General features: G+C 45.3%; 1 protein-coding gene across 1 annotated transcript in view; it reads right to left on the bottom strand.

Moving 5' to 3' along the window:
- Nucleotides 1-15,428, bottom strand: part of MYH9 (myosin heavy chain 9) — a 1,134,272-nt gene that overhangs the window by 977,066 nt on the left and 141,778 nt on the right. The window contains exon 3 of the mRNA XM_044075327.1: nt 13,507-13,663. Within this exon, the coding sequence (XP_043931262.1) occupies nt 13,507-13,663 (157 nt within the window). The remainder of the gene's footprint in view (nt 1-13,506; nt 13,664-15,428) is intronic.

Consider the following 15,428-nt stretch of genomic DNA (forward strand, 5'->3'; position numbering starts at 1 on the left):
CCATGATAGATGCTGTAGGTCTGCTGTTGCTGCTGGTTCAAAAGGTGCGAGTGTCAACTTTTCTAGCACAAAGTTCAAATCCCAAGCTGGCAGCGGTGGTTTCCTAGGAGGTTTTACATTCTTGATCCCTCTGAGGAACTGCCTGAGTAGAGGATGCGAGAAGACAGGTGGATCAAAGCTGTATTCTGCTGAAATAGCTGATGCATGTATCTTGGAGGAATAGGACAGGCCTGTATGTAGAAGCTCTGCCAAGTACTCCAGAATGTTAGCGATATCTATATTGGACACATCCTTTCCTCTTTCAGCACTCCAAATGACAAACCTTTTCCATTTCCCTGCATAGTTCCTTCTTGTTGAAGGTCTGCGGGCTTCAAGGATAATGTCTTTAACCCTTTGGGAGAGATCTGGAATAGTTGCTGCTATGTGATGTGCCATGCAGTCAGTTGCAACGTTTTTAGGTTTGGATGCATGATGCTGTAGTTGTTCTGAGTTAACATCAAAGGCATCAGGGGTATTTACCACATTTTGTCCCGAGACATGCTCCTCAGCAATGGGTACCAGTGTTGTCTTGGCCAGTTCGGAGCTATCAGGATTATCCTTGGACGTTCCTCCTTGATTTTTAGTAATACCTTGTGTATCAAGGGAAGAGGTGGGAATGCATATGCCGTCAGGCCTTTCCAGCTGAAGGAGAGCGAATCCACTTTCGATGCAAGTGGATGGAATGTCCTTGTGCAGAATTTTTTGAGCTGGTGATTGAGATGGAAGCGAATAGATCTATCTGTGGCATTCCCCATTTCTTTGCGATGGTCTTGAAGATGTCCGGGTGTAGCATCCATTCGTGAGCATCCGAGGTGGTTCTGCTTAACATGTCTGCTAGAGTGTTCTCCTTTCCCGGTACAAACATTGCCTGTAACTGGATGTTGTAGCTGAGTGCCAGGTTCCAAAGGTCCAAAGTCATTCTGCATAGGGGGTATGAATGAGTGCCTCCCTGTTTGTTGATGTACCACATGACTGTGGTGTTGTCTGTCCTTATCATCAAATGGCCTTCTTTGAGAAATGGTCTGAATTTTGGATTGCCAGTTTTACTGCCAGCATTTTTAGGTTGATGTGCAGGAAGCTGGGCCTGCCCACAATCCTTGTACGCATTTGTCCAGCATGTGAGCCCCCCATCCTAGGTCTGAGGCGACTGTTGTGATGGTTTGGCTTGCTTGATAGTTGTGAAAGGGTAAGCCTGGGTTTGACTGGCATGCTTGAGCCCACCATAGGAACTCCTGTTTTAGGCATGGAATTAGTGGAATTTCTGCTTCTAGGCTGTGCCTGTGTTGGGACCATAAATTCTTTAGGTACCACTGTAGTTTTCTCATATGCAGTCTGGCATGTGGAACCAAGATTATGCATGATGCCATGAAGCCCAAGGCCTGCAGAACTTTTCTTGCTGTTAGCTTGCTCTGGTTTGTTAGTGCCAAGAAGTAAAGAGGAGATCTTTTGTTTTTCTGCAGTTAGGAATGCCATTTGTTTTACTGTGTCCAATTCTGCCCAAGAATGTCCTTGTTTGGGATGGAATCAGCCTTGACTTTTGTAAATTGACTGTGTATCCCAGTGATTGTAGCAAGTAAATGACCCTTTGTAAATCTGTTGTCAGCTTGCTTTTGTTGTCCCCTTGTAGCAGGCAGTCGTCCAGGTATGGATAAATTTGGATTCCCTGTAGTCTGCAGTGGGCGATTACTGATGCCAGGCATTTTGTGAATACTCTGGGCGCAGTAGATAAGCCAAAGGGCAATGCTGAGAATTGATAGTGCTCTGATCCTGCAAGAAATCTGAGGTATCTTCTGCAAATTGGTCGAATGGGGACGTGCAGGTATGCCTCCTTGAGATCTAGAGTTACCAGCCAACACTCCTTGCCCAGCATTGGAAGAAGTTGCTGTAGGGTCAGCATTTTGAATTTTGGGACAATGATGTATGTGTTTAAGGCGGACAGGTCGAGAATAGGTCTCCAACTTTTCGCTTTTCTTGGTACTAGGAAGAGTCTGGAGTAGAATCATTTGCCCTGTTCTGTTGGTGGTACTCTTTCCACAGCTCTCATCTTTGTTAATTGAGCTATCTGATTTAGAGCTTCTGTTTTCTGATTTGGAGGTAGGTTTGGCATTCCTCTTTTTACTGGTAAGGTGTGGAAGTGAAACCTGTAGCCTTGGTCTATGGTCTGCAAAATCCACTTGTCTTTTGTGATATAGTGCCAATTTTTTGAAAATAAGGCTAACTTTCCGCCTAAGGGTGCTGCTATTTGTTCCCTGGTAGGCGGTGTCAAAGTCATGTCACTGTGATTGTCCTGTTGCAGTGGCAGTGGTTGTGTCTGTGCCTCGCTGGTTATTGCCTTGCCACTGGCGTCCTCTGTAGGCACCTCCTCTGGATTGATTTCTGCCTCTGGAACGTCTATTCCTGCCTCTCTGAGATTTAGAGGAGTCTGGAAAGGACCAATTTTGGAAGGCCAGTTCCTGCTAAACCTTGGGGCTGAACCTGTAAGAAATCCTTAACTGTTTGTACAGATTTTGCCTTCTCTTCCATTTTCTTCATTACTTGCTGAGCAGGAGAACCAAATAGACTGGCCTTATCCATAGGAGCATCTAACAGCTTTGCTTTAACATGATCCGCAAGACCTGTTCTTTCAACCATGCATGCCTTCTTATAACTGTGCCAGTCATGGCTGATCTAAATGAAGCCTCCAGTGCATCATAGCCACATTTTAAAGAATGGTTACTAACCTGCTGAATGTTATTCACCATTTCTAAAACATATTTCTTATCTAAGGAGTCATCAGAGGATAGTTTCTTAGTTAACTGATCAAGCATAAACTCTTGGTATTGGATCATATGAAACTGACAGTTCAAAGCTCTAGCTGAGAGAGTAGCAGAGGTGTAAACTTTTTTACCCCATCTCTCTAAGGACCTGGATTCCCTTTCAGAAGTGAGAGGGTTTTTTGCTGAGGTCGAAGCTACTGCCTTAGGCCCCTGGGAGATAGTCTCAGGATCTGCAAGTGGGGCTTTGTATAGGTGGTGATGAGTGTCCGTACCCTGTAAAACCTATCTGGTTTGGCAGGGGCTGGAGGTAAAGTATCAGGAGCAGTGCAAACATCATTAAATGCATCATCCACAACAGGCAGAACTGGAGGTATAGCTAAGGGCCTATGTTGCGGTAAGTGTAGAAAGGTCCTAAGCCTTTTTCTTGAATCTGAGAAATCTTGTCCCTGCCATTGGAATTGCTCTCTCATGGCATGTAAGGTTTCCCAAAGGAAAATTCCTCTGGTGGAGAGGCAGATGGAATAGATTCTTCAGCATCAGAATCTTCATAAGTAGAAAAAGGAGCCTCTGGATGGTCTGTAATGTCTGAGTCATCAGAAGAATCATCTGAGGACACTGGCTCTGGGGGCTCTGCTCTAGGTCTCTTTTCTGGAGGCTGAGAGGCCCTGTCTAGGTGAGATTGGGATCCCCTAATTAAAGAGATGAGATCCTCTGCCAGAGTAAGCATTTGAGAACTGGAACTGGGCCTGTGTGAGGGGGCTTAACAGGCACTGATTTAGCAGTTTTGGCTGCTTTAGCCCTGGCAAAGGCCTTAATAGACATGGCTGCAGGAGGCCTAGCAGCACCACGTGCTGGGGTAGAGACATCCAAAGGGATGGTGTCTGATAATTCTATAGGAACCACATTAGTAGGCAAAACTTCAGAGGCCGATTCAACTAGGGTAGCAGGAGCCTCGGTAGTAGTCATGGATTCGCTGAAGATTGACCCGTTTGCTCGGTTTCGCCGAAACAGAGACACTCGCGGTTTGCTTAACCGTGGTTTCGCCGAAACCGCGGACCGCAAAGTGTCTGTCTTTTCTTTGCGTTTTTTAACAATTTGAGAAGTCGGAGGATCCGACGGCATAATGTACGCAAAATCTGAGCCGAAAAACTGTTCAGCAAACTCCGACCAACGCCTAAGCGTTCGTCGGTTGAAGGAAGCACAGGCTAAACAGGCTGCTACGTCGTGGTCTGGGCCTAAACAAGGTAAGCAGTAAGAGTGGAAATCTTTATGAGGTATTTGTTTCCCACAAGTTAAGCAGTTATTTACTTTTTCTGACATCGGCTGAGGCAAGAAAGAGTCCCCAACGGGGTACTTAGCTTTTTAGAAGTCTTCGTAGTAGTATTCGGTAGTAGTAATCTCTGGATCTGACCGACCGGCACTTGCAAACAGCTTCTGCTTCGGGCACCACGCGGCAAGAAAGACTGAGGAAAATGGCGTCGGCTGATGCCTTTATACCCGAAGACCAGCAGAGATGACGTCGGGTGAAGTGCGACACCAGCCGAGGCCAGACCCAGACTTTGGAATCCGGCCGACCGAAGGGCTGCCCGACGACAGGACAACCCATTTGTTAGGACTGCAGATGCATCCTTGAAGGACATCGAAAATATTAGCTACAAAACTAGCCCAATGACTAATAGTTTCGGCACTGAACAAAGCACAAAACCAACAGCGAGGGACATCGTGGTCTGGGCCTAAACAGGTAATGCAGTAAGAATGAAAATGTGAAGCATTTGCTTTCCACAGGCAAGACAACTGCTATTTTTTTCTGACATTGGTTACAGCAAGAAAAAGAGGATCCCCAACGGGGTACTTATCTTTTTGAAGACTTCAGGTCTGAAACTTAAACACGAAAATTTCAGGAATCTGCCAACCAGCACTTGCAAACTGCTTCTGCTTCGGGCACCGCATGGCAAGAAAAACGGATGTAATGGGGTCGGCTGCATGTTTTATAACCCTGACAACCTAACGTCATGGAAGAAACGGCATCAGACACAAAAATCCGAAGACTTTGGTATTCAGCCCGGCTGAGGGCTACCTGCAGGCAGATAACCCAAATGTGATGACTGCAACAGAGAAACACGAAGAAAGTACAGTTTTGTACCTACCATAAATGTAGATGTCCGAACTGGATAGCATCTGCAGTCATAACAACTGGGTTGTCCTGTCGTCAGGCAGCCCTTCAGTCGGCCGGATTCCAAAGTCCGGGTCCGGCTTCGGCTGATGTCGCACTTCACCCGACGTCATCTCTGTTGGTCTTCGGGTATAAAGGCATCAGCCGACACCATTTTCCTCAGTGTTTCTTGCCCCAGATGCCAGTAGCCCTCTTGAAGGCTAAAATTTGGATAGATGCCAATGTTTCCAAAAAGAAAGAGGTAAACACAAAAATAAGCATGTATGTACATATATACAAACAAATACACCATAAAAGACTCCCCCCCCCACCAGCTAGCTATTAGGAGGGTAAACACCCTAGGAGTACCACAGAGGGGAAGGAGGGAGGGTAATCCTGACTGCAGATGCTATCCAGTTCGGACATCTACATTTATGGTAGGTACAAAACTGTACTATGTCCTTCATGGATGCATCTGCAGTCATAACAACTGGGTAGAATACCATAGCCAACTAGGGGAGGAGGATAAAAGTAGATTATGCTGTGTTTAGGATCCCTTGCAGTACAGCAGTGGCAAACCCTGCTCGGGATCTGGAATAGAGGCAAATTATAATGCTTGGCAAATGTATGCACGGAGGTCCAAGTAGCCGCCTCAATAATGTCTTTGGTTGCCACTCCTCGTAAGAAGGCTGTGGTAGTGGCTGTTGCCCTTGTAGAATGAGGTGTTATGTTCTGTGGAATTGGTTTTCCATGGAAGGAGTAACAGAATCGTATGCAATTTCCTATCCATTTGGAGATTGTCTGTTTTGAAATAGCTTTTCCTTCCCTTCCTGTTGCATAGGCTACAAAAAGCTGGTCAGTCTTTCTGCTACTTTTTGTTCTGTCCAAGTAGTAGCGTAGCTGTCTATGTACATCCAAGGTATGCAGTATTCTTTTCCCTCTGTTTTGTGGGTTGGGAAAGAAGGTAGGTAGGTGGATTGCCTGGTTTAAAGACACTCTGGATACCACCTTAGGCAGAAATGTAGGATTAGTCCTCATGGACACTCTATCTTGGTGGAAGATTAGGAAGGGTTGCACTGCCATTAAGGCCTGTAGTTCTGAAACCCTCCTTGCTGAAGTAATTGCCAGTAGGAAAGCAGTTTTCCATGACAGGTGTTGTAGGTCTGCTGTTGCTGCTGGTTCAAAGGGTGATAGTGTCAACTTTTCTAGCACAAAGTTTAAGTCCCAAGCTGGTAATGGTGGTTTCCTTGGAGGTTTTACATTCTTGATTCCTCTGAGGAACTGCCTGAGCAAAGGGTGCGAAAAACAGGTGGATCAAAGCTGTATTCTGCTGAAATAGCTGATGCATGTATCTTGATGGAGGAGTAGGACAGGCCTGAATGAAGAAGTTCGCCAGATACTCCAGAATGTTAGGCATATCTATGTTTGACACATCTTTTCCTCTTTCAGTACTCCAAATGACAAACCTTTTCCATTTTCCAGCATAGTTCCTTCTTGTTGAAGGTCTGCGTGCTTCAAGAATAATGTCTTTAACTCTTTGGGAAAGTTCTGGATTAGCTGCTGCTATGTGATGTTCCATGCAGTCAGTTGCAACGTTTTTAGGTTTGGATGTATGATGCTGTAGTTGTTCTGAGTTAACATCAAAGGCATCAGGGGTATTGGCCACATATTGTTCCGAGACATGCTCCTCAGCAGTGGGTACCAGTGTTGTCTTGGCCAGTTTGGAGCTATCAGGATTATCCTTGGCCGTTCTTCCTTGATTTTTAGTAGCACTTTGTGTATCAAGGGAAGAGGTGGGAATGCATATGCTGTTAGGCCTTTCCAGCTGAAGGAGAGCGAATCCACTTTCCATGCTAGTGGGTGGAATGTCCTTGTGCAGAATTTTTTGAGCTGGTGATTGAGAGGTGATGCGAATAGATCTATCTGAGGCATTCCCCATTTCTTTGAGATGGTCTTGAAGATGTCCGGGTGCAGCTTCCATTCGTGGGCATCCGATGTGGTTCTGCTTAATATGTCTGCTAGAGTATTTTCTTTCCGGTACAAATATTGCCTGTAACTGGATGTTGTAGCTGAGTGCCAGGGTCCACAGCTCCAAAGTCATTCTGCATAGGGGGTATGAATGAGTGCCTCCCTGTTTGTTGATGCACCACATGACTGTGGTGTTGTCTGTCCTTATCATCAACTGGCCCTCTGAGAAATGGTCTGAACTTTTGGATTGCCAGTTTTACTGCCAGCATTTCTTTTAGGTTGATGTGCAGGTGAAGTTGATCCTGTGTCCACAATCCTTGCACGCATTTGTCCAGCATGTGGGCCCCCATCCTAGGTCTGAAGCGCCTGTTGTGATGGTCTGGCTTGCTTGACATCTGCGAAAGGGTAGGCCTGGGTTTGACTGGCATGCCTGAGCCCACCATAGGAACTCCTGTTTTAAGCATGGAATTAGTGGGATCTCTGTTTCTAGGCTGTGTCTGTGTTGGGACCATAAGTTCTTTAGGTACCACTGTAGTTTTCTCATATGTAGTCTGGCAAATGGGACCAAGATTATGCATGATGCCATGAAGCCCAAGGCCTGCAGTACTTTTCTTGCTGTTAACTTGTTCAGTTTTGTTAGTGCCAAGAAGTAAAGAGGGAGTTCTTTTGTTTTTCTGTAGTTAGGAATGCCATTTGTTTTACTGTGTCCAATTCAGCGCCCAAGAATGTCCTTGTTTGGGATGGTATCAGCCTTGACTTTTGTAAATTGACTGTGTATCCCAGTGCTTGTAGCAAGTAAATGACCCTTTGTAAATCTGTTGTCAGCTTGCTTTTGTTGTCCCCTTGTAGCAGGCAGTCATCCAGGTATGGGTAAATTTGAATTCCCTGTAGTCTGCAATGGGCGATTACTGATGCCAGGCATTTTGTGAATACTCTGGGCGCAGTAGATAAGCCAAAGGGCAATGCTGAGAATTGATAGTGCTCTGATCCTGCAAGAAATCTGAGGTATCTTCTGCAGATTGGTCGAATGGGGACGTGCAGGTATGCCTCCTTGAGATCTAGAGTTATCAGCCAACACTCCTTGCCCAGCATGGGAAGAAGTTGCTGTAGGGTCAGCATTTTGAATTTTGGGACAATGATGTATGTATTTAAGGTGGACAGGTCGAGAATTGGTCTCCAACTTTTTCCTTTCTTGGAACTAGGAATAGTCTGGAGTAGAACCCTTTCCTTGCTCTGCTGTTGGCACTCTTTCCACAGCTCTCATGTTTGCTAACTCCATTATCTGTTGTAGAGCCTCTGTTTTTTGATTTGGAGGTAGATTTGGCATTCCTCTTTTGACTGGTAAAGTGTGGAAGTGGAACCGGTAACCTTGATCTATGGTTTGTAAAATCCACTTGTCCTTTGTTATGTAGTGCCAGTTCTTTGAAAATAAGGTTAACTTTCCGCCTAGAGGGGCTGCTATTTGTTCCCTGGTAGGCGGATTTAGGGTTAAGTCACTGTGGTTGTGTTGATGTAGTGGCAGTGGTTGTGTCTGTGCCTCTGTTGTTGCCTTGCCACTGTCGTCCTCTGTAGGCACCTCCTCTGGATTGGTTTCTGCCTCTGGAACGTCTATTCCTGCCCCTTTGAGATCTTGTGGAGTCGGGAAAGGACCAATTTTTGGCAGGCCAGTTCCTGCTAAACCTTGGGGGTTGAACCTGCAAGAAATCTTTAACAGTTTGAACAGATTTTGCCTTTTCTTCCATTTTCTTCATAACCTGCTGGGCAGGTGTACCAAACAAACTTGTCTTATCCATAGGAGCATCTAGCAACTTAGCTTTAACATGATCCGGTAAAGCTTGCTCCTTTAGCCATGCATGCCTTCTTATCACTGTGCCCGTCATGGCTGATCTAAATGAAGTCTCCAGTGCATCATAGCCACATTTTAAGGAATGGTTACTAACCTGTTGTATGTTATTTACCATTTCTAATACATATTTCTTATCAAGAGATTCATCAGTGGTTAGCTTTTTAGTTAACTGATCAAGCATAAACTCTTGGTATTGTATCATGTGAAACTGACAGTTTAAAGCTCTAGCTGAGAGAGTAGCTGAAGTGTAGACCTTTTTACCCCATCTGTCTAATGACCTTGCTTCCCTTTCAGAAGGAATAGGGTTTTTAGCTATGGTCGCGGCTACTGCCTTGGGACCCTGGGATATAGTTTCGGGGTCTGCAAGTGGGGCCTTGTAAAGGTGGTGATGAGTATCTGGCACCCTGTAAAATCTGTCTGGTTTGGCAGGTGGGGTAAAGAATCTGGAGCGAGCAGACATCATTGAAAGCATCATCCACCACAGAGAGAACAGGAGGTATAGCTAAGGGCCTGTGCTGTGGAAGGTGCAAAAAAGTCCTAAGTCTTTTCTGGAGTCTGAAAATCCTGTTGCTGCCATTGGAACTGCTCGCATGGCATGTAAGGTTTCCCAAAGGAGAATTCTTCTGGTGGGGAAGCAGCTGGAATGGATTCTTCAGCATCAGAATCTTCAAAATTGGAGAAAGGAGCCTCTGGCTGGTCAGTTATGTCTGATTCATCAGCAGAATCAGAGGACACTGGCTCAGGGGGCTCTGCCCTAGGTCTCTTCTCTGGGGGCTGAGAGGCCCTGTCTGGGTGAGATTGAGATCCTCTAATTAATGAAATTAAATCTTCTGCCAAAGTAAGCATTTGAGAACTAAAAGAGGGCCTGGTTGTAGGGGGTTTAACAGGCACTGTTTTAGTAGTCTTGGCTGCTTTAGCCCTGGCGAAGGCCTTAATGGACATGGCTGCTGGAGGCCTAGCAGCACCACGTGCTGGGGTAGAGACATCCAAGGGAATGGTGTCTGATAAGTCAGTGGCAACCACCGTAGTGGATAAAATTTCTGAAGCCGATTCAAAAGTGGTAGCAGGGGCCTCAGTAGTAGAGATAGATTCAGCTGTACTTTGATCAGTTTTCTCGGTTTCGGCCGAAACCGAGACACTCGCGGTTTGCTTAACCATGGTTTCGGCCGAAACCGCGGACCGCGAGTGTCTGTCTTTATCTTTGCGTTTTTTGGCAGATTGGGTAGTCGGAGGATCCGACGGCATAATGTATGCAAAATCAGAACCGAAAAACTGTTCTGCAAACTCCGACCGACGCCTAAGCGTTCGGTTGAAAGAAGCACAGGCCGAACAGGCTGCTACGTCGTGGGCTGGGCCTAAACAAGGCAGACAATAAGAGTGGAAATCTTTATGAGGTATTTGTTTCCCACAGGTTAAACAATTATTAACTTTTTCTGACATCGGCTGAGGCAAGAAAGAGTCCCCAACGGGGTACTTGGCTTTAGAAGTCTTCGAAGTAGTATTCGGTAGAAGTAATCTCTGGATCCGACCGACCGGCACTTGCGAACAGCTTCTGCATCGGGCGCCACGCGGCAAGAAAGACAGAGGAAAATGGCGTCGGCTGATGCCTTTATACCCGAAGACCAGAGATGACGTCGGGTGAAGTGCGACATCAGCCGAAGCCGGACCCGGACTTTGGAATTCGGCCGACTGAAGGGCTGCCTGACGACTGAAGGGCTGCCTGACGACAGGACAACCCAGTTGTTATGACTGCAGATGCATCCATGAAGGACATCATATTTAACATTGCACATATCCAAGTCTATTTTTAAAGTCCTAGTGCTCAAGCATAGCAGATTTAGCTTTTAACAAAGACCTGAAGTAGCAAAGTATAAAACATTCTTGCCAATGCTATCCACTGGGACTTGCTCAACGATACATTACAGCAACTGCCAAGTTTAATCCTCTGGCCTTGTACAGAAAGATCATGTCCTAAACTGGCCAGATTCTTGTATTTGCATCTCTCCCTCCCTCTATCTACATACATCTATAAACATCTTCAGTACATTACAGGGTTATTTCAGTAGTTCTTTCACACACCACACCAACCGCGTCCAACTGTCAATTATATCTTCTCTGTGTACATCCCAGAATGTTCGCCAGATGCAGGAGGGGGAGCAGAGACAGTCATGCTATCACAATTTTTGGAGATCTGCCTAATCAAATAAAGCAGGGATATAATGTAGGCGTGGGCATAAAGTAATAACCCAAGCATTAAGTGTACTGAATGCAATTCTATATGGTTGAAGTAGTTACTTCTCCACTGGAGACGCACAACTCAGTCAAGAGTATACAGTAAAAACTATGGCTTCTGAAATGCAAAGTTTTCTGGCCACCTGCAGGCTCATGGGAACTAGTACCCAGCCGTGACTCTGCAGTTAAATTCTACAAAATGGGGTGACAGACAGAGACAGACAGACAGACCAAGTTAGCCTTCAAGAGAGAATTAACAAGTGAAACCACAAAAAGAACTGGAACTGGGGTATAATGCATACATTTCCATAGCAGATTGTTCTGCACCTTTGCTGGACTGAATTATAAGGTCTCCCAGTTTTGTCTGCAGAAATTCTTACTGCTAGTCTCATCCATTTTTTCTCAAAACCTCAGCTTACTTCTCTTGAAAACGACTTTCCAGTTAAATAGTCTGCCCTTTTCAAGTTGCACAAAGTATTCTAAGCTTACACCTTCATGACAAGGATTTAGTCCTTAAAAACAAAGCAAAGTTTACACTCAACACTTAAGGCTCAAGCCAGAATAGGAACTACACAAAGCCCTATAGCAGGTATGCATTTCCCATAAAAATTGGATTACACTGGGACCACTTACATCTCTGGCAAAGAGCTCACAGACTAAATCTAAAATGTACCATACAATCAATTCAATAAACTCTACACAAGGATATCCATTTTGGATTTTTTAACATCGCTCTGAAGATAATTCTGTCAGTTGGTTATCAGCCATACAAATCACTCATGATGGTGTGTGTGTGTGTGTGTGTGTGTGTGTGTGTGTGTGTGGTTGCTGTGGCCTGAAAAAAAAAATGCACGCACATCTCCCTTTTTATATCCTAACATGCGCAGAGTAGGAGGGGGCAAGTGCTCTAATTTGTTCAGATGAAGACTATACCTACAGTGCATTTCCTGCACATACAAACTGGTACTACAATGATCTCAAACACCAAATTATAAAGTTGCATGCTCCATGAAATATAAAACCTTAAACTGTTAAAACTAGTGTCTACAAAAACCTGCTACGTCGTGGTCTGGGCCTAAACAATGTATGCAATAGGAGTGGAAATCTTTATGAGGTATTTGTTTCCCACAAGATAAACAGTTATTAACTTTCTCTGACATCGGCTGAGGCAAGAAAGAGTCCCCAACGGGGTACTTAGCTTTATAGAAGTCTTCGAAGTAGTATTCGGTAGTAGAAATCTCTGGATCTGACCGACCGGCACTTGCGAACAGCTTCTGCTTCGGGCGCCACGTGGCAAGAAAGACTGGGGAAAATGGCATCGGCTGATGCCTTTATACCCGAATAACTGCCGCAATGACGTCGGGTGAAGTGCGACACCAGCCGAAGCCAGACCCAGACTTTGGAATCCGGCCGACCGAAGGGCTGCCTGACGACAGGACAACCCATTTGTAAAGACTGCAGATGCATCCTTGAAGGACATCTAGTGTCTACAAAAAGTATTTTTCTAAACGTTTTACCTTCCCAAAGGAACAGCAGTTGGAGTGAAAAGGCAGACCCCAGAACCAAAGGTGACAGAAAATGTTCACCTTAATACTTCCTCTGAATTACTCCAGAGGAGCAAAGTGTCTATACAGCTGAAGTCTTAAGATGAGACCATCACAAATAATCTAAGCTTTCTAATCTTGCACATCAACAGAAGATTAAACAGACTTTCAACAACTTGCTCAAATTAAGACAGAATAAAGCAATTTTCTGCAATAAAATCCAAGAACCATCTCTGGGAAAAGCCAGGACACAAAGTCAGGGTAACTACCAAATCAAGCCAAGTCTGTGGCAAAACAATACACTAGGTGCTACGGAGATCAAAAGCAAAACAGACACTGGTGTTGGCTATCAAACGGCAACCATGCAGTGGATCAAGCTGTGTACCATGGTTTCAGGAACCAAGTGCCTCTAAATATGAATACACAAGGCCAACAAAGCTAGAGGATCAGGTTCCTGTGTTGTATACTGGGAAGAGGCGTCTGCCCTGGCAAGAAGACCCCCACCCCCCAAACCAATGCTTGGAAACAGCAAGCACTCAAAGGATTTTTAAAGACCGCCTTAACTAGAAACTGTCCAGTTCTGAAGATCTCAATAAAAGGTCAGATAGTTCAGCAACTGCTAAAGAGTTCACAATGCAGAAAACAGTGCAGATCAAAAACATATCAAATTTGCCTTTACAACATAGAAAGGCCTTGCCCATCATGTACACGCACTTAACAGGATTGCTACCCTGCTTTCAAGTGAGAAAAAAATTGTGGTAAAAAAAAAAAAAAAACACTGAAGCAAATGACACTTTCCAGCATAGCTTAACAAGCAGAAAACACTGCAGCACTTAAACAAGCTCAACTGGTCAAAGGTAAGCATCAGCACATTGAAATTCAATTGGTCAAAGTACTAAAAGAATGGCCACTGTGGCCTCATCAAGCAAGTTGATAAAAGAAATGACTACTAGCAACAAGGGTGCTTACCTTGCATCATACTCCTATAAGCAGTATCCGTGATGGCGTAAATATGAGGTGGCATCTCGTGTCGCTTTTTACCCCTGTACATTTCCACAATTTCTTCTGAATAAATGGGTAAATTTTTATAAGGATTAACCACCACACAGAACAAGCCAGAGTAAGTCTGCAAGACAGAAAATTGCATTGTAATTTTACCAAAATACCACAGGATGCAGTTCATCAGAACTAGTCCACTAGCTTACTGCCTGCTCATTAAACAGATCTGCAGAACACCATAAAAATCTGCATGAAGCCACCAGAAAAGTATAGTTGTGTACATATCATAAATGTAGATGTTAGAGTGTATTCACTTTTGCAGTCATCCCATTTGGGTTATCCCTGCTAAGGCAGCCCTCAGCCGGCCTGAATACCAGACTTGGTATTTCTGTGTTGGTTGCCGTTGTTTTAAGACCAACATCAGGTAGTCCGTGGTATAAAGGAAGGCAGCCGACACCATTACATCAGGTTTTCCTTGCCCTAACTGGTCAGGAGCCCCCAAAGTAGGAGGCCAGGCTCGAGCGGTAGGACCCTACCAGTGGAAAAAGATACCAATTATGTCCCTTGTAAGGAAAGAACAAGGAAGAAAGAGAAAAGGGGGATGGAGGGAGGGAAACCAGGACTGCAACAGTGAATACGCACGAACATCTACATTTATGGCTAGTGTAGATAACTGTACTAGGTTCGTGTTTCACTGTTGCAGTAATCACATTTGGGTAGATTCCCATAGCTGAGGAAATGGGTGGAGGCAGCCAAGGAAGCTAGGGGCTGGCTAGCATGCCCTGCAAGACTACAGATGCAAAACCTGCCCTGTATTTAGGAGAGAGGTAGGTGGGTAATGCTTGGTAAAGGTGTGAACAGAAGTCCAGGTGGCAGCCTCCAGGACAAAGGAAAAGGAAAGCTGCAGAGGTGGAGGCTGCTCTGGTGGAGCAGAGTCCCGATCCCCTTGTGGGGAGGCTTTTCCATGTCGTTTGCAGCAGAGTCCCGATCCCCTTGTGGGGAGGCTTTTCCATGTCGTTTGCAGCAGAAATGGACTGTGTGCTATCCATTTGGAAATTGTTTGGAGATGGCTTTGCCCTCTAACCCTGAAGCAAAGCTAACCAGCAGCTGATCAGATTTTCTGAAGGGCTTAGTCCTGTCCAGATAGTATCCGAGCTGCCTGTGCACATAGTGTGTGCAGAATCCTTTCCCCCATTTTCAGGGTTAGGAAAGAAGGTGGGAAAAAGGGATGGATTGGTTGAGAGCCACACTGGATACCACCTTGTGGCATGAAAGATGGATTAGTTCTGACGGACACCCTGTCTGCATGGAGGATGAAGGGTTCCACAGCCATGAGTGCTTGCATCTCAGACTCTTCTGGCTGAAGTGAAGGCCAGGAGGAAGGCAGTCTTCCAGGAAAGAAATTTTAGCTTTGCAGAAGCTGGTTCAAATGGAGGTAGGGTGAGCTTTTCCAAGACAAAGTTAAGGTCCAAGCCGGTGTCGGTGCTCTTCTGAAGGGCCTCAGGTTGTTAGCTTCTGAGGAACTGCTTGATCAGAGGGTGTGGGGAAAAAAATGCTGCTCAGTGGAAAAATGAGAAACAGAGGCATGAATTTCTATAGAGGAGAAAGACTACTGTGCAATTAGCCAGCTAAATAATCCAGGATGAGAGGGATAGAGGGCTGTGCCATATTGGCCCCCTTAGCCTGGATCCAGTTGCAGAAGCTTTTCCATTTATCTGCACAAGACTTTGTGGTGCTAGGGAGTCCGGCCTCTCTGATAACATCCAGCACCTGCTTACTGAGGGCAGATTGGTCATGGGTCAGGTTATAAGCCAAGCTGCCAAACTGAGTCTGGAACTGGGGGAACATGAATTCCCCTTCCCTCTGGGTTAGGAGGTTGGGAATCTGAGGAA

This window comes from Protopterus annectens, chromosome 1.part1 (assembly GCF_019279795.1).
Source record: "Protopterus annectens isolate FY-2018-M chromosome 1.part1, PAN1.0, whole genome shotgun sequence".
NCBI classification, from domain to species: domain Eukaryota; kingdom Metazoa; phylum Chordata; order Ceratodontiformes; family Protopteridae; genus Protopterus; species Protopterus annectens.